At 37.9% G+C, this 19,573-nt stretch overlaps 1 protein-coding gene across 1 annotated transcript in view; it reads left to right on the forward strand.

Annotated features, from left to right (window-relative positions):
* pde1cb (phosphodiesterase 1C, calmodulin-dependent b) overlaps window positions 1-18,918 on the forward strand; it is a 141,335-nt gene extending 122,417 nt beyond the window's left edge. The window contains exons 12-18 of the mRNA XM_059344284.1: window positions 1,306-1,426; window positions 3,007-3,088; window positions 5,467-5,587; window positions 8,038-8,207; window positions 10,385-10,618; window positions 12,847-12,909; window positions 15,037-18,918. Coding sequence (XP_059200267.1) covers window positions 1,306-1,426; window positions 3,007-3,088; window positions 5,467-5,587; window positions 8,038-8,207; window positions 10,385-10,618; window positions 12,847-12,909; window positions 15,037-15,056 — 811 coding nt within the window. The 3' untranslated portion in view covers window positions 15,057-18,918. The remainder of the gene's footprint in view (window positions 1-1,305; window positions 1,427-3,006; window positions 3,089-5,466; window positions 5,588-8,037; window positions 8,208-10,384; window positions 10,619-12,846; window positions 12,910-15,036) is intronic.
* The last annotated feature ends 655 nt before the right edge of the window (window positions 18,919-19,573 follow it).

A 19,573-nucleotide genomic window follows, 5' to 3' on the forward strand; every position in this document is an offset into this window, starting at 1 on the left:
TATTTTCAAAAGAGAAGGGCATGAAACAAGTCAAATACAGTTATACAACAAGTAGTATTCACTTCCCTTTACCCACCCACCCCTCCCAGGTTAGCGACCTCCCCCCTCCCTCGATATCCCAAAAAGATCTTCTACATTACATACAGCATACATCACATAGTACATAAGTCATATCAATGTCCTATATGCCAAAGTAAGTGCATGCAAATAAACAAAAAAGTACATATATTTCAAGTAAAGCTGTCTTTCTCAACTCAATAAATCTTTAACCATTGCCACTGCAGAGGTCCAGGTTTGGATTGTTTTCTGACTAGCTCCATGCATTTTTGCCACAGACAACTCCATATAGAGTATGCTCAAAAATGATTGTAACCCCTGGGTGCATGTGAGTGTGTGTGTGTGTGGGGGGCTTCCAGCGCAAGGCCAGCATTTTCTTAGCTGCAGTCAGCCCCGCTAATAGAGTGCCGGTCCGAGCAGAGGACAGGTTCAAAGATGAGGTGTCATTTAGGAGTAGTATTTTAGGAGAACATGGTACCTGGTCTCACAGGAATCCGTGATATAGCCACGGATTTCGCTTAACTCAAAATCCGTGGAATAGCCACGGAATCACTCAAATTTCCGTGAAACTGACACGGATTTCGTTACAATGCAAGTTAATGACAGTCATATCCCGTGGCTATTCCATGGATATTTGTTCCTATTGGTTTGTTCCAAGTCACGTGACTTTCAAGGTCCCAGCGGTCAGAACAAAAAATATGGCGGACAGTTCTCTCATTTTTAGTGAAAAAAATCAATATTTTGACTTAGTTTCTGCATAAAAATGTATTTTGATCACATTTCTAGCGAGAAATATATGTTTTATTTTCTAAATATTCACTCAGTGAATGTACATAATCGCTTTACATGTTGGAATAGCCATGGGATATGACTGTCATTAACTTGCATTGTAGCGAAATCCGTGTCAGATTCACGGAAATTTGAGTGATTCCGTGGCTATTCCACGGATTTTGAGTGAAGCGAAATCCGTGGCTATTTCACGGATTCCTGTGAGACCATGTTGCTACCTCCAATAGGCCTGATAAAGTGGAAGATACCAACTTCCAAAAAAACGCCACATCAGAACGCTCCCAGTACATATGTAAGAATGATCCTACATGACCCAGAGAACATAGATCACAAATAGGCGAATGTATGATCTTCATGAAGTACCTCTTTCTTGGTGTTAGATACATTCTATGTATGAGTTTGAAGTGTATAGTGCAGTTTCTATTGTTTAAAGTTGTCTGTCTTGGTCTCTTTTTGCAGCATCGACAAGCCCAAAGCACTGTCGCTGCTGCTGCACACAGCAGACATCAGCCACCCGGCTAAAAGTTATGACCTCCACCACCGCTGGACCACCTCCCTACTGGAGGAGTTCTTCAGACAGGTTAGTGTCACCGCGCAATGTTACATGGTGGTAAACAAAGAAGACAACAACTCCAACATGGTCTCACAGAAATCCGTGAAATAGCCACGGATTTCGCTTAACTCAAAATCCGTGGAATAGCCACGGAATCGCTCAAATTTCCGTGAAACTGACACGGATTTCGCTACAATGCAAGTTAATGACAGTCATATCCCGTGGCTATTCCAACATACAAAGTGATTATGTACATTCACTGAGTGAATATTTAGAAAATAAAACATATATTTCTCGCTAAAAATGTGATCAAAATCCATTTTTATGCAGAAACTAAGTCAAAATATTGATTTTTCACTAAAAATGAGAGAACTGTCCGCCATGTTTTTTGTTCTGACTGCTGGGACCTTGAAAGTCACGTGACTTGGAACAAACCAATAGCCACGGGATATGACTGTCATCAACTTGCATTGTAGCGAAATCCATGTCAGTTTCACGGAAATTTGAGCGATTCCGTGGCTATTCCACGGATTTTGAGTTAAGCGAAATCCGTGGCTATTTCACGGATTTCTGTGAGACCAGGTTCACAACTCCCATGATCCCACTCTACTTCAAGACATAATCAAAGTTATTGTTTTCACTGAGAGACCTGCACGTTATATACTGTGTTTAAGGATTTAATGTTAAAAAAATGAGATTGAAAGCTCATTCTTGACCTTCAAATTACACATGTGCTCTATCTCTGAAAACAATATGCTCTTTTGGACCAGCTGTGGTGTCTGGGAGGAACTAGTCTCCTTGGATTTCTTAGAAAATTGCTTTTAGTCGCTCCTTTAGTGCAGATATTTAGGATTGCACGAGCTGAAACAAAAGCTATTTATTTCTCAAATTTAGCCCCATGAGTGCATTCGGTTTCTTTCCCACCAGGAGCGCCATAATGATGATATTGGTAAATGATTGTTTTAATATGGTGCTTTGGCACGACTCTACCCCCCAAAGCACTTTGCATTAGTGAGATATGCAGTTATAATAATAAGTTTAACTGCAGACACTCTGCTCCTTGTCATTTTTAAAAACGACGCCATGACAAAGAGTCACGGCAGATTAAAATGTAAAGCATTACCTCTTTGATAAAAGAATACGTCTGGCTATACATAATAGATTGTGGATTTGTTAATGTCAACAAGAAGGACAGGCGTTTAACTGGTGCCACATTGCTTTCATCTCTTCCATTATTAATCCACATTGTTCTCATTATCAGCGCTATTGTTATTGTGGCTGCTTTCACGAGGCTTTTATCTCCCGGGATATGAATCGCAGATAAATAGCTTCTCCAAAGAACATTGCCTCCTGACTCCACATCTCATCTGTTTGTGACAAATCAGAAGAGAAAATGAAACACATTTGTGGCCCAAAAGCACTTTGGGGCAGGGGAGAGACAAATTCAAAGTGTGCTGATGGAAGTGTGAGCATATGGTGGCAGTGTGTACGAGTGTGTTTACAAGTGTCAGTCAGTGGTGTGTGTATGTCTGGAGGGCGGGGTGTGTTTTTTTATGAAAAGCAAAGACTGAGAATGATTTTGACTGAGGGAGTTGCTGTATTTGCAGGGGGACAAAGAATCTGAGCTGGGCCTGCCGTTCTCTCCGCTCTGTGACCGCAAGTCCACAATGGTGGCCCAGTCCCAGATCGGTGAGTGGCTCTTTTATCTTCACATACACCATCTGCATAATAGTGTGTGTCTGTACGTGTAGAGACCCAATCACAATGTTTGTTTACAATAACTCGCTGGAAGAAAACCCCTGAGTCACACACACACACACACACACACACAATTTATCGGCTCTGAACAAACGGGGGCGAGAAATTAATCTAAAATGCATTTTTGATTCTTTTGTTATATGAGGTTGGAGACTTTATTTATCAGGTGGGCAACAGACTAAAGAAAGTGACAGCTTGAATTTACCCCAAACTCACAGTAATGTATCTGATCGGTGGTGAGATGTCGCCGGGTAGATTTGGTTTCTTAATGATGCTGGAAAAGCTACACAGGACATAAACTAAACAAAGCAGGAAGGTCAGACCATCGTGTTTAACTCTTTATCTTTAAACATTACAGTTACAACTAAGACTGACAACAGGAATAAAGTTTGACCATTTCATATACACTACTGGTCAAAAGTTTTAGAACACACCAACTTTTCCAGAATTTAATTGAAAATTATGCAGTTTAATGTCTCAGTGTACTCTGAAATGAATGCACGTTTGCAACATTTAAAATTCTTTATTGAGCATGATAGTGTTTTGAAAGTAAAAAAAAGATTAAAAATCACATTTTATGTTGGACTAAAGGACTAAAAAAAGACACAAAATGACCAAAAAAAGACACAAAATGAAAAAAAAAAGACACAAAATGACCAAAAAGACACAAAATGACCAAAAAAAGACACAAACTTACTTACAAAGACATGAAATTATACATTACAAAATAGCCCAAGACTCCATAGAGTTAAGTTGTTAACCCATTTCTTGTTCCCTGAAAAAGGCCTACCGTACTTATAATTCTGAAATGTACATTATTTTTCCAGTTTTGGTTAACCTTACCTTTTTTTATTTACCTCTGGCAGTTCACCACTTACCTTTGTACCCTTTCAAGCTGTTCATTTGACTTGAACTGCTTGAATTTCAATAAAAAACTGGAAAAATTGGGGTGTTCTAAAACTTTTGACCGGTAGTGTATCTCACCAGCTGTCTGTCCAGAGGTGATTGTTGTTTGAGAGCAACTTCACAGTGATTAATCTCTACAAAATCTGCTCCAGCATGAGTGTAATTAGAGAAAATGTTGTTTTTCTGATGTAAATGTATTATGTCACATCTTACATTTTATATAAATCTGTTTAATAACAAATTAAGATGAATTGTGCTTCCCATGGAACTGCAGTATGACAGTTTCCTTGTCAGAGAACTGCTTTATGACAAATTCTACAACTCAACAATGTCATTTAGCTGACCCTTTTGAGAGTTTGAGAGTTAATACAAAAACAAGCAAAGTATGAGTAAGTGCCATAAATAATGTATTTTCTTCCGGTAGTTCTGTCCTTGACCACCTTATCTTTATTGTCTTTTTATGAGAAATACAAAATGTTTTTTTTACCTGAAGAACAGCCCTGAGCAGTGTTTGCAAAGGGCCAAAATCATAATTAAAATAAAATTCTATTTGCCCCGCCCTACTGTGAGTAGACAGTAATCTGTCAAGGCATCAAGATGAGCAAATGAGTGTTTTATCAGCTCAGAGTTTCTCTAATCTGTATGTTAGCTGCTGGACAGCGTCATGACACTGTTAACACCTATAGACCAAGGTTATAATAGTTTTGGATTTTTCGTTAGTTTTAGTTTTAATTTCGTTGTGAATCTTTGTTTTCAAATTCAGTTCGTTTTAGTTGGGTGGGGTGAGTTTTCTAGTTTTAGTTTATTTTTTATTTTTTGAAAATGCTTAGTTTTAGTTTAGTTTTTATTCGTTTTAGTGTTAGTTTTAGTTTTTTTGTAATGGGCTATGTGTTGGGTGCGACATTCAAAGAGGTCATAATAAATTTTGCCTTTATTTCCTTTGGTTTATCATCTCAGTCCCACTAAGGTTATTAACTCGACATCCCAGTCTCAGTAAACATATTTACCATGTGTTGCATGTTCAAATAGAAACAATTAATTATGAATGAAAAAAGTTGACAAAAACGAAAACTAAGGACATTTTCACTATAATTTTAGTTAGTTTTAGTTAGTTTTGTAACCACGCAATACAGTTTCAGTTAGTTATCGTTTTTTTAAAAACTCTAGTTTTTATTTTTATTTCAGTTAACGAAAATGTTTTTTTCAATTCTAGTTTTCGTTATTTCGTTAGTTTTCGTTAACTATAATAACCTTGCTATAGACTTGATCTTATTTGTCGCTCAGATTTGCTTATTCATTTAAAAACATGTTCCGATCTTAACATTTTAGCATCACAGTACGTTGTTCTTGGCTTCTTTTCATCCCAGTTAAACTGCTACTATGTTGTGATATCTTCATCACAGGGTTCATCGACTTCATTGTGGTGCCCACCTTCACTGTGCTGACCGACATGATGGAACGTATCGTCAAACCGCTCATCGACGAGGCCTCCCATTCAGGTTTTGCCGGCTTTAGGCGCTCGAGGTGAGCTGCAGCATTTTCTCTGAGAGATCTTTCGGAAATTAAAAGTTTTAGATTCTCTCATGCTGCTCAGTAGCAGGATTGAGCAGATGGAAGTGGGTGACTGTATGTAAATCTGAGTGAATTTTAATCAACCAGCCTCATGAATGAAAAAAAAAAAAATCCACTGTTTTCCACCCTTCACCTCCCATACCTGTGTGAGTAACTGCTGGCTCAATGACGTGATTAAACCTCCTCTGCGATACCAGCATATCTAATGGAAGTATCGAGAACAGCAGATGAGCTTCCCATGAGTAATCCATTTCTATGCGTGGAAATGTCTCCACCTTTCATTGGGCAGAGCCACACACCTTGAAATTGATATTTTAGAGATGCTAAACTCGTTGTCCCTGATCAGGAGTGGGCTTCGGGGCTGGATTGGCATACACAATCGCCTCCCGAGAAGCAAAACAAAGTGATTTTGTCTCCCCAGGCCTAATTAATTGACTCTGTACTTTCCTCCAGCCACAAACTCAATCAGCTGTGTGCAAGTTTTTGAAACCACCCAAATAAGAAAATGAATTCCACTGGCTCTCGCGTTACTAATAATTAAACTATCTAGCGAAAGACAAGTTTAAAATATAAAGTCTGTAATTTGAGTCTTTTAAAGTGAACTTATTGGAAAATACAGCAGCACTTGGGGAGTCTGGCTCTGTATCTTGCACCTGCACGTCAATATCAGCCTCCTCAGAGCAGTCATTAGCATCAGTCAGTGGGCCTGCAGTCGAAGTTAACCGAGTGGAAATCTCAGATAGTGTTACCACTTGTGCAGTCTCCTTGTCTTCGTACACACCTGGGTGCTTATGGGTTTCTTTGGACTGTTTCTTCCCAGCATTTATAGCTGCTTTCAATCATCTGTAACTACCTCTGTTTTCTCTGACTATCTACCTCTCCTCTCCTCTTGTCTCAATGTGCCTCTGAAGCTGAAAACTCCTCTTTCTTTTTTCTTTTTAAGCCAAGCCAGGAATGCCAATGCTGCTCTGAAATATCTCATCAGACATTCATATCCCCCACATGATGAATTGGAATGACTAGTCCCCAAAAGGGGCACTCCAGCAATTTAGTATTTTAAAATGCTGTGAGAGAACAAGAGACATAATTGAAAAAGAATGGTCAGAAGCAGCAGAGGGAGAGATATTCAAACTTTTAGTACATAGATGGGTCAAGCTCAATAAACCCTGGACTCCGAATTTCCAATAATGCAACTCGACAGCATCAGACCCCTGCCTCTTAAACTGCCTCTCCTATAAGTTCAGTTTGTAAAGCTCCCTCAAGAGCAATAAAAGCAACAAGATCTCAAACCTAAATGACAGAACAGGTTGTCTGTCAATCCTACCCAAAAACACAGGTTTGTCAAAATTACCCATATTAGTGTTTCTAGTGGTGTCAACAATAATCGATTCGGCGATGCATCGCAATGCGGGGCATGCACGATTCAGCATCGATGCGGCAAAGTGCCATAATCGATTATGTTTATTTTCTGGCCTCCAGTGGAAAGTTGTGGGGGCAATTGCTCTGTCGCTAGTTTGGAGTTTAACACGGTTTTAAACTCCAACTCCCAACTACAACTCCAGTTTAAAACTGGCCAAAAAAATCTGTTGTTAATAGGCCTATCTGACTGCTTGTATTGCCTCATGACTGACGAAAAATGTCCCTTGTTGTGTGCAGTATAATTGTGATGCATCGCAATGCATCGTAGAATCGAATTGAATCGAATCGTTACCTGGTGAATCGTAATCGAATCAAATTGAGGGCAGTGCCAATGCACAATGTAAGTGTTTCACTGGTTTAGAGCCTCTAGTTTCTTCCTACCCTCAAATGTGTTCCCCACAGGAGCGTATCTAAAATAGCACACGTCTTCATACATAAACATAAGGTTGAATTTAGGCTACAAATTCTAAGGCTAGGGCAACAAAAGTGCCTGGTTAGACATTGCAAAAGATAAAAAAGTTTAAAAAGTAAATAAATGCATGCCCAAAGAGGACGATGTGGCTACTGGAAGTGACATGTGAAGTGAAAGTCCGGGGTTTGTTCTACCCATCCGTCATTCATAATTACTTCGGCTGCTAGAGGGCAGGGGAGGACAGTCTAAAACATAAATATGAGTCATGTTAAGCTGCTTGTAGAGACTCCAGAACAGTTTCAATAAAACACTTATATATTATATTGCTGTTTTCACATAGTAGTAAACTGAACTGCATGTGTCAAATAGGTGGTTTATTACCAAATGGCTTCTTATCTAATGACATTCAGCCATATAAGACATACAAGGTAAACATTCTAGGTGCTGAACTTCAACGTCTTAATTAACACGTTTAACATTTAGCTCAAAGCACTGCTGTGTCAATACTGCTGCACAGAGCTGCTCTCGTCTCCTTGTTTAACTTTCATCATCTTCCTTGTCGTGTCTTCAGTCTGAACAGTATTAGCTCAGACGAGACCAAGAGGCACAGTGTGAAGAGCTCCGACAGCAGCACGTCGGGACACAGCTCTCTGCTGACGGTGGACCTGAAGAACTTCAAGGCGTTGTGGAACGAAGAGGTTTATCAGAACAGAGAGAGGTGGAAAGCTCAGGCTGCTAAAGGTACAGTTCATCCACACGAGCACAAAATAAACACAAGAAAACGGAGAAAACGGTCTTTAAAATTAGAACATATCCACCTGAATGGGAAAATTGGGGGGAATTTCTGCTGACATGCATTATTATGGGATTCACAGTAGTTACTAAATCCACATGCATCTGTTTTTATTTTAGAACCTGGTCTCACAGAAATCCGTGAAATAGCCACGGATTTCGCTTAACTCAAAATCCGTGGAATAGCCACGGAATCGCTCAAATTTCCGTGAAACTGACACGGATTTCGCTACAATGCAAGTTAATGACAGTCATATCCCGTGGCTATTGGTTTGTTCCAAGTCACGTGACTTTCAAGGTCCCGGCGGTCAGAACAAAAAACATGGCGGACAGTTCTCTCATTTTTAGTGAAAAATCAATATTTTGACTTAGTTTCTGCATAAAAATGGATTTTGATCACATTTCTAGCGATAAATATATGTTTTATTTTCTAAATATTCACTCAGTGAATGTACATAATCACTTTGTATGTTGGAATAGCCACGGGATATGACTGTCATTAACTTGCATTGTAGCGAAATCCGTGTCAGTTTCACGGAAATTTGAGTGATTCCGTGGCTATTCCACGGATTTTGAGTTAAGCGAAATCCGTGGCTATTTCACGGATTTCTGTGAGACCATGTTGTTATTTTAATATTTACTGAGTATATAAGTTGCAACTTATACCTGTATTAATTGTGAATAAATAATAAGCCATTTAAAAGAACAACATTTAGGTTGCCACGTTGTGTAAAATTCCCGTAGTTTGTCAATTATTTATCAATTAAATAACAGTTTATTATCATTTGTAATCAGTGGTTATTGTAAACAAATTATTGACATTTAAAACTGCAGACATTGTGGCCTAGAGGTGAGGAATTAAAGTGCAATTTTTAGTTGTTTGCCATTATTTATTACCAAATTGAAAAGATGAACACCAGCCAAAGAAATATTTTTTCTCACAACCTGGCAAGCCAAATGTTTTCTCGGCTATATGTCCATTAATAGTCATTAATTACAAATTATAAATCCTTTATATTGATTTTTATATTGGTTTTTCAGCCTGCTGTTTGGTTCACCATCACTGCTCTCATCAGTGTCATTTTCTGTAAAAAAAAATATAAATAAATAACAGGGCTATAGAAATCCATGACACTACCTGCTCAGCACCAAACAGCAGACAGATAAAGTTAGAGACCGACTGGTGAACACAGTGGAGCATTTAGCAGCTAAAGAGGCAGATATTTCCCTCAGGAGTTAGTAGAAATGAAAACAGAAGCCAAAAACACGGCTCTGAATGAATGCTAATGTAGCTGCTGGAACTGCTGGATGTGTAAGTAAGCAGCTGTTTTCTGGTTTTTCTTGTCAACTTGAAGGGTGATAAATGTGTTTGAAGCTTGTTTACGCTGCCCCCAAGTGGCCAAAAACCCAATTAATGCAGGTTTAGATGTAAGTTATCTCCGATATGAAGGTTTTACAAATCTGCCTCTTATGAGCTCAGAAACAAACTTACCCCATAAGAACCCAGACCCAGTTGTCCTTAAAGGATGTGTTCTATAAGTGGACCACAAAGAACACATTTTTTATGTTTTTGTTTTTTTAAAAATACCCCTAAATGTCAAAGATCTGTGATGTGACATATACGTTACAATGGGTGTTTATGGTATTTATGTTTATGATATTTATTATTTTAAAAAAGAAAAAAACTAGACACATTTTCTGCTTACAGAGACACAAATTTGCCTTTTTATTTTGCATCTCCATTACATTTATCAAAATTGCGACTTTAATTTGTTCAAGAAATATGGTCAGAACAAGTTAAATGCAATACAGGATACCATATTAACGGATTAGAATTGTTAAATGCGTTTTAACTTAGCCTAGTAACAAAAAATAAGCTTTTTAAAATTAGCTACTTTTACACATTTCTGTTTCCAGTCACACAATATATGTCGCTTAGGGATTTAATGAGTTAAGGTGAAGCATAAAGCTGAATATGGGAGATTCTACAAGATTTAAAGTGTTTGTTACACGGGTGTCACTATGGGTTCTTATGGGTTAACCTGCTTTAACTAAGAATTAGGAAGTGATGAAGTAGTGCACATGGACTCACACATGCTAACCTGTCACCCTCCATGTGACCTCAGAGGCGGAGGAGAGAGCTAAAAGGGAAGAGGAGGAGAGAGCCCAGGAGGAAGAAGCTATGGAGCCCCAGGAGGTCCAAACAGAACCAGAAGAGCCTGAACCAAAGGATGACCAACTGGAGGGGGAAGAGCCTGAATCACCAGAGGTCAGCAGACCACCAGATGGTAACTCGGGGGAAACCGAGCAGGAAGCAGAGCCGGAGAGCGCCATACAGTCTGCACCTCCACTGCAGAACGGTACGTCCCTTTAACTGTGAAATCCCACAGCACAACGTGACATAAGGCAGTTTCTCTAAACGTGCTACACATATAGAATATACAGTGAGCATTAAACCAGCAGTAAACATTTCTATAATGCTGTTTTGTATATGTATCATCTGCCATCCTTACCCAGCACTACCCCTTTATTTTATTTTCAGCCGATTAATAATTCTGAGGAACCTGGTCTCACAGAAATCCGTGAAATAGCCACGGATTTGCTTAACTCAAAATCCGTGGAATAGCCACGGAATCACTCAAATTTCCGTGAAACTGACACGGATTTCGCTACAATGCAAGTTAATGACAGTCATATCCCCTGGCAATTGGTTTGTTCCAAGTCACGTGACTTTTAAGGTCCCGGCGGTCAGAACAAAAAACATGGAGGACAGTTCTCATATTTTTAGTGAAAAAAATCTATATTTTTACTTAGTTTCTGCATAAAAATGGATTTTGATCACATTTCTACCGATAAATATATGTTTTATTTTCTAAATATTCACTCAGTGAATGTACATAATCACTTTGTATGTTGGAATAGCCACGGGATATGACTGTCATTAACTTGCATTGTAGCGAAATCCTTGTCAGTTTCACGGAAATTTGAGCGATTCCGTGGCTATTCCACGGATTTTGAGTTAAGCAAATCCGTGGCTATTTCACAGATTCCTGTGAGACCATGTTGATTCTGAGATGCCACACCAAGTGTAATACGGAGACCCCAAATGGTTACTGGGGTAATCTTTGCTGGAGTTCTTTCCTGCACTTTCACACTAAGGAGCCACACATGATAAGCAGCAAAACTGCTCTGCTTTGCAACCAATGAGATAACAGCAAACATTCGACCCTAACATGCAAAAAGAGGAAATGATGGAAGAAAAACTTTATAATAATATTTACATTAACTTACACATTAACATTAGAATTTTGTTGGGCTACAAGGTGGTCTAGTGCAGTAGTTCTCAACCTTTTTGAGTCGCGACCCCCAATTTAACATGCATGTTGTCTGCGACCCCCGCTCACTGAACACAATCTCACACGCACAGTTCAGATCACCCAAAAAAGAAACAAAATGACCAAAAAAAGGAAACAAAATGTCCAAAAAAGACACAAATTGACCACAAAATGATCAAAAAAGACACAAAATGACCAAAAGAGACCCAAAATGACCAGAAAAGACACAAAATTACCAAAAACGACACAAAATTACCAAAAAAAGGAAACAAAATGACCAAAAAAGACACAAATTGACCACAAAATAATCAAAGAAGACACAAAATGACAAAAAAAAGACATTAAGTGACCAAAAAGACTAAAACACATTAACACATGAACACTTTAACACAGTGGAGACAGAGTTGACTTCCGAAATGATTTGGCGACCCCCAGAAATCATCTTTTCATTGTGTGGGAATAAAAAAGTAGTTAGAAATAAATATTTCCACAGCGTCCATGTGTATTGATGCAATGTATATTTACATTGTGCTGCATTTGTTAGGCCTTTTCTAGAAAAAGGTTTAATTCCACGAATAGTAGCGTTTACATGTTTCTAATCGATGCAGGAATAAGAACAAAAAATAAACTAAAGGTGGATAAGTCACTGAAACAGCAGCCTCTAGCTGAAATATATAATAATAATAATAATAATAATAATTGAAAATGCTTTCAAATATATAGCAATCAGAAACCAGCCCAAGTTTATCTCATTACCATAAAGTTTTCTGCTTTTATTTTTTCTCAAGTAGGCGTAAGATTTAAAAGAAAATCTCATTCTTACCTGTCTGACAGTATCACATTTTTCTGCTTCAGCATTTTTCAGCTTTTTATTGAAGCTGTTCGATTTACACTGAGGAAAATATTTCAAACCCAAGATGTTTGAACTGTTCCATCAAATATTAATATTTAAAACACTGGAGATTACTTGTGCATCATTCAAAACCTTTTCTACAAAATTTCAGCCAACGTATTTGGCATCTCCACGAGAATTTCAAATGGAGTTCTGTCTGTTTAAACTATGTTTGGCTGCACAGCATAAGTTTGTAATTAGTGACTCACTGGCAGGTCAGTGAGGCTGAAAATGTTTTTACAAACTCAATAAAGGTGAGAGGGTGCGTGGAGGATTTTATTTTCTTGTTTGGATAGAATGCATGTTTGTCACCACTAAATGTGCGTCAGTGCGATGAATAACTCGTCTATTCTCACTTCAGGAGAGTTGTCTGAAGGGACTGAGTCCCCGGAGGGTGAAGAAAACAAGAACAAAGGCGACGATGGTGAGTTTCTCCCTGCAGCACACGACTAATGACAAAAAAACAAACTCAGGTGTCTGCACTGAGTTGTCAGTTTATTAAGTACATCCAGCTAACTAACTAACTAACTAAACTAACTCGTCAGTCAACTCAAGACACCATGAAGGTTATAATCTGCATCATGCTGGTTCAACTTTAGACAATTTGAAAGATGCAATTCATGTTGATTTTAACAGAACTAGAGACTCATATTCAGTCTTCCATTGTTGGTAAAACTGAGGCAGAATAGAAACTCTTGAATTCATCTGATAAACTGGCAACTCCGTTAATTTCATGTCCTCATGAAATAATGTTTCACAAATGTTTTTAGTTTAAAAACAGTTGCTCTTATGTCCTTATAGGATGAATTTCCATAGAATTCTTCATGATTTTGCACTTTTCACTGAGTTAATCATTTTAACCAACATCAGTCCTAATCGTTACTACAAAATATTCTTTTTCAGAATTTTAACTTAACTTAACTTAACTTAACTTAACTTAACTTAACTTAACTTAACTTAGCTTAACTTTAACATTTTCTGTATATTAAATGCTAAAAGGCAATTATATTTCCCATGCTGGAATATGTCAATGATGAGAAACAGCATTGGTTTTGATGCATTGCATCAAACTCTGCAGTGCTCCACAATACAGCAGCAATAACTGGAGGTAAGAAAATGGCTCAATCTGGTGGAAAATAGTGTAAACTACAATTTTGAAGCCAGGGCTCTCAACTGAAAGCCTGATATTACAGAGTGCATGAAAAATAGTGGTTTTAATGGGCTTCAGTGGGGACACGAGTGTCTGTATTTTGGAGACACAGCTTATTATAGACCAGATTATTATTGGAGCGAGGGTTGAACTTCCAAAATTCACCAAAAGAAAAAACCTCCCTTTGCCAAAATTTCTGCCATATGCATCAAAAAAATTAAACTTTACAAAAGCCGAAAATGTCCCCTGTAGGGCACAAGGGTTAATCCAGTATTTAAATGTATCATTCATTCATTCATTCTCCTTAATCACTTATCCATACTGGGGTCTCGGGGGGCTGGAGGTCCCAGAGGCGGGTACACCCTGGACAGGACTCCAGACTATCACAGGGCTGACGCTCTCATTCACACCTATGGGCAGTTTAGAGTCACCAATTAAACCTAAGCTGCATGTTTATGGACTGTGGGAGGAAGCCGGAGAACCTGGTGAGAACCCACACTGACACAGGGAGAACATGCAAACTCCACATAGAAGAGCATCAGGCCGGAGTCCAACCATGGTGGTGGAGCCCAGAAGTTCAATTTACTCTTCTGAAATCTTCTTCAGGATATGAAGGGATACAATCTGCAGAAAAATACTACACTACGCTGTATGTGGACTTATATGTGTATACACTACTGGTCAAAAGTTTTAGAACACACCAACTTTTCCAGAATTTAATTGAAAATGATGCAGTTTAATGTCTCAGTGTACTCTGAAATTAACGCACATTTGCAACATTTAAAATTCTTTATTGAGCATGATAGTGTTTTGAAAGTAAAAAAAAGATTCAAAATCTCATTTTATGTTGGATTAAAGGACTAAAAAAAGACACAAAATGACCAAAAAAAAGACACAAAAAGACAAAATGACTTACAAAGACATGAAAAGAATTAAAAAATGGACAAAATAGCCCAAGACTCCATAGAGTTAAGTTGTTAACCCATTTCTTGTTCCCTGAAAAAGGCCTACTTGTATAATTCTGAAATGTACATTATTTTCCAGTTTTGGTTAAGCTTACCTTTTTTTATTTACCTCTGGCAGTTCACCACTTACCTTTGTACCCTTTCAAGCTGTTCATTTGACTTGAACTTCTTCAAATTTCAATAAAAAACTGGAAAAATTGGGTTGTTCTAAAACTTTTGACCGGTAGTGTATATGAGTTTGAGCTGTCACAGCGTGTAAATGTTGTTCCAAAGACAGTTTTCCCTCCATTTAAACAACATTGTGAATAAGCTGCAGACAGCTATCAATAATGTGAAACACTGGAGCAGCTAGTCGTCCTTCAGGGAGATTTCCCTATAATCAGTTTTGTTGATATATAATCACACTTAATTTTTTTGCTTGTGTGTATTCCCACAGCAGAGGTGGCGATGGAATAAGTGAGCTGTGGAGAGTCACGGCCGCACTGTTGCACCTGAACCTGTTTTTTTGTCTGTATGGGAAGACAAAGTGACACCAGAGGGAAGGCTATTAGCTGGACTGTGTCGCCCTCTACAGGACACCAAGGAACCGACACCATGACTTCCTCTCTCGACTCGTTTTTACTTTCACCATATTTATACTCCCAGGCTCTTGTATGCAGAGCTTGTGGCTTTACCCACGTGCATTATTCCTACCTTCCTGCTTACTGATGAACACGAGACATAAGTTCTAAACCTTATGGTGATGGCAGCAATGGTGGGGATGAAGAGCAGCCTTTTGAAAGACACTGAAAATGTTTGTTTTTTTAATTTGCCAATCTTTTTCTTTGCTCCAAGTTGTGTGTTTAACTCAGCCGCAGACATGTAGCCATTGTACAAGTCCCATGTTCCACTGCTGTGTCACGCTTCTCTGTCAGCACTATTTACACGTTTATCTAGAGACATAAAGTTTTGCATCATTTATTTTGGTACTTACTGAATAACACAGAAGTGCAGAAACACTGAGAGACTTCTAGCTGCTACAGAGTGTGTGTCAAGCCCACTGCAGCTCAATTTGCATATAGCACTGCTATTTTACTAGAAAGTTCTCCTTAAACACTCACCCACCAGAGAAAGCGTTTCCCTGTGCTATAGGAGCTCCTGTTTGGAGTTTCTTATGATAAAAACCATCCATGGTTCATTTCTTCCCTTATAACCTGTTTACTTTCCCAGTGCTTTCCTCTGAGATCCTTTCAGCCAGTTCAAAATAGTTTTTTGTGTGTGTGTTTCTGTCCTCTTTACTGTATATATTGAAAGTTTGTATATGTAAGAATCTGAGGAGGAGTAGAAATCCTACGATTCCACAACCCACCAATGGATAATTTTGGGGGATGTGATATAAGATATTGTAGTGAGAAATGTCCAAAAATTAGAATGCAATGCATTTCAAACATATCACGCATTTAAGGTTTTTTGTAATATATTAAATATGTTTTCTTTACTTTTTTGTTTTTGTAACATTCTTATTTGTTTTGCATTTGTTGTGTCCTCTGCGAATCATGCACTAGATGTGTCTAATCTCCTTACACTGTATATAATTTCTTCGTCACAACACTTCTTCTCGATGCCTTCTTATGTGTGTTTAAGCCGTAGCAAAGAGTCAACTTTGTCGCTGGATTAGAGAAAAATCCTATGTATGTGTTTTATTTTGCAGTACAGTTATGTCACAGCAGCTTGGCCTACGAGGCTGCTGGTGTAATGTTTTATTCGGTGTGTTTACAGTGTGCTCGTGCATCTATTAGCCAGTTGAATCCATCAAGCTTCTGTGATGCATCTGAGGCTATGAGTCCAAACTGTATCTGCTTCTTGGTTGTTTGCCAGGTTTTCAAGGCTTGTAATGTTGTTTATAGGAGATGCAAATATTGCTTATTGTGCATATGTAACATATTGAACCTCTGCAACACTGGTTCAGCTTTTACTATATACTTAATATATTATAATTGGAGGAAAAGAAGCATTTTGGCAGTATTTGCATAATGATGGATATGTTTGCTGCAGAGGCCCCAAGAAGAGAGTGAGAGAAAAAAAATGATGGTCCTCAATTTTTTTTAAGTCATTTGCTTTCAGCCAGGTGGAAAGTTTTGCCTGAAATATCTCTCTGAGTTAATATTTTAAGTAATCTGGAAGAAAACATAAATACTTTGGTCCTTTAGAACTATAGGCTGTATAAAAATAATGGACATAGTCACTGTGACGTCACCCACTGTGTATGAACTCCAGTTCTGACAACCTCAAAATCAGCATTTTATTCAGGACACTACAGTAAGTTAACCGATAAATCAGTGTCCTTTCGGCTCCCAATGTGATGCACAGGTACTGGATCCAAAGAACCAAGGTGGCAACACCCATAATTCTTCCAGCTCTTGATCCGTTCTAGCTTCGTTTGCAAAGGGGCATCAGTTATTAAAAATAAACAGTCAACTCTTTAGAGTCCTTTAGTCCAACCAAACACTGAATAGGACAGTTTTAAGCAACCAAAATGTTACAATTAACTTTAACAAACTGTAAACCAACTTTGAAAGGGTAAAAGTTCTAAAATGAAAACGCACAGTGCACCTTGGTAGTGACAATAGCCAAACCCCAAAACATACTTTATCATCTATTTAACTGTAAATGGGACCACCATCATTTACTAACTGAACATGATGATGTTTTGAAGAAGAATTTCAACTTGGAATTGAGACCATAAACTAATTAAGACAATGTTTATCTAGGTAATATATTTAGTGAGAAGTAGGGTACATTTTATACTGGACTTCTATACAATTTGTCTTCTTTTGCAACCAGTGGAGTCGCCCCCTGCTGGCCATTAGAAAGAATGCAGGATTAAGGCATTTCCAGATTGGCTTCACTTTTCAGGGCCTCTTGTGGCCAAAAAGAGTATTACAACAACAACAAAAACATGTCTATTCTTCTTTTTTCAAATGATCCTGGCAAAACTTTTATTTATTTTTACCTGTTATATCATAAGCAAAGACAAGATTTAAAAAAAAAAAATGGGTCAACATTTTTTTTTCCTCACTTGCCTCTCTTCTTGTGTAGTTTTCCCTAAAAATGCACTTTTATTTTGATTTTGTTTTGAATTCTTTTGGTATGAAATCCTCAAATTTATTGTGCCAAGATCAATTTCTTGGCATTTTACTTTAAAGTATACTGTACATGTGTAAACCTGTACAAGAACTAAAAAATATATAGTACATAAGGGATCAAAGAGTAAATAAATTTACACCTAAACATTTATTTAATACGTTAGGAATTATTTTTTAGCCTCTTTGTTTTAATACACACTCCTCATTTTTATATTATAACAGGAATTTTAGTATCGTGCTGGGATATATTATCACTTAATGTAACCACATGCTACTTTCTACCTAAAAAATACAGTCAGTGGTTAGCAAGCCAGCTGGCTGAATGTGTGCCTATATATAAAATTATATATGTACTTTCCATTGACACATTTCACCTGTAGGAAAACTAATTTTGTGATGTCATTTGAATCTGTGCTGATCCAGGTACAGTCAAACAAAACAGTTCATATCTTCCTACAACTATGTCACACTAAAGAGTCTTTTATTTTAGCAAGTCTGCCTGTAAAGTCAGAAGTTTGATGTTGCAGAAGTATTTATAGTGGTATATTTTGCTCTTTTTCATTTAGAAAAATCTATTTTATAGCTGTATAGCTTTTTTGTTTTTTGTTTTACTGTACTGTTCGCTGGATTGTCAAAAAGTATGTCCTCGACGTTTTTCTTTTTGTCCTTTAGTTTCTCCCCTGGTTTTATTGTCTCTCTGTATGTGTGTGTGTGTGTGTGTGTGTGTGCGTGTGTGTGTGTGTGTGTGTGTCCGTCCGTCTGTCCGATATGTTTTAATCCACCAGCTCTGAAGTCAGAAAAATTCAAGTGGCTCAAAACTGTAAATTTAAAGTGTAACAATCATATAAAAATTAGATTTATAAATAGAACAAATGCAACACTCATTGTGTGCTCAAAATAGCCTGCCTGATACTTGGTGTAGCAGAATATATTTTCTGTACCAAGGGACCAACACATGTACAGTCTTGTAGTTTGCTCTATCTTTCACTTGCTGCTGTGATAGCCTACTGTATGAATATTTAACAAGAGTTTATACCAACCATAATAAGAAACATAGCTGTATTTATGACATGTAAAGACTTCTAAACATGGTGTTTTGTAATTGTTACTACGGAACAGATTATTTGTTGTTTGTTTAATGCTTTGTTTCCTTGTTTAGTCTGAATCACTCTATAATGAAACTGTTCTAGTGACTGAGGTTAGATTGATGTAAAGCGTGTGTGTGTGTGTGTGTGTGTGTGCGTGCGCGCCTGTGTGAGTGCGTGTGGGAAACTGCCGAAAAATACTTAATGTGCATTTCTGATCTCCTCACTGTGACCTGCTCTATCAATGAGAGTGTGATAAGGTGTGTATGAGTGTGTGTGTGGGTGTGTGGGTGTGTGTGTGTGTGTGTGTGTGTGTGTGAGAGAGAGAGAGAGAAACAAAAAAGTGATGCAGTGGAGTGTTTAAAGCTGGTAAACAATGATCACATACATATACCATACACAAAAATACATTTCAGCATGTTATTTCCACTTAAAAGACCAGATTCTCATATATTTTATTTACCATAATGCGGCTGAATATGTTTACATTCATAAAACAGACGCAGACATATTATAAATTATTATTATGTTGGGCTGAAAAGTGGGTGAAATTATTTTTAAAAAGTTAAAATAGATGACACAAGCCTTAGTTTTAACCTCCACTACATCCATGAGTTGACAGACTGATGAAGAGAGAGTGTGTATGAGTGTGTGTGTGTGTGTGTGTGTGTGTGCATGTATGTGCATGCATGTGTGTGTCACTGTCCCATGCCGGCCAGGCGGCCGTGTGTGCCACCATGCTCTGTGACTGCACAGCCGTATC

The sequence above is a fragment of the Centropristis striata genome, chromosome 11, assembly GCF_030273125.1.
Source record: "Centropristis striata isolate RG_2023a ecotype Rhode Island chromosome 11, C.striata_1.0, whole genome shotgun sequence".
NCBI lineage: Eukaryota > Metazoa > Chordata > Actinopteri > Perciformes > Serranidae > Centropristis > Centropristis striata.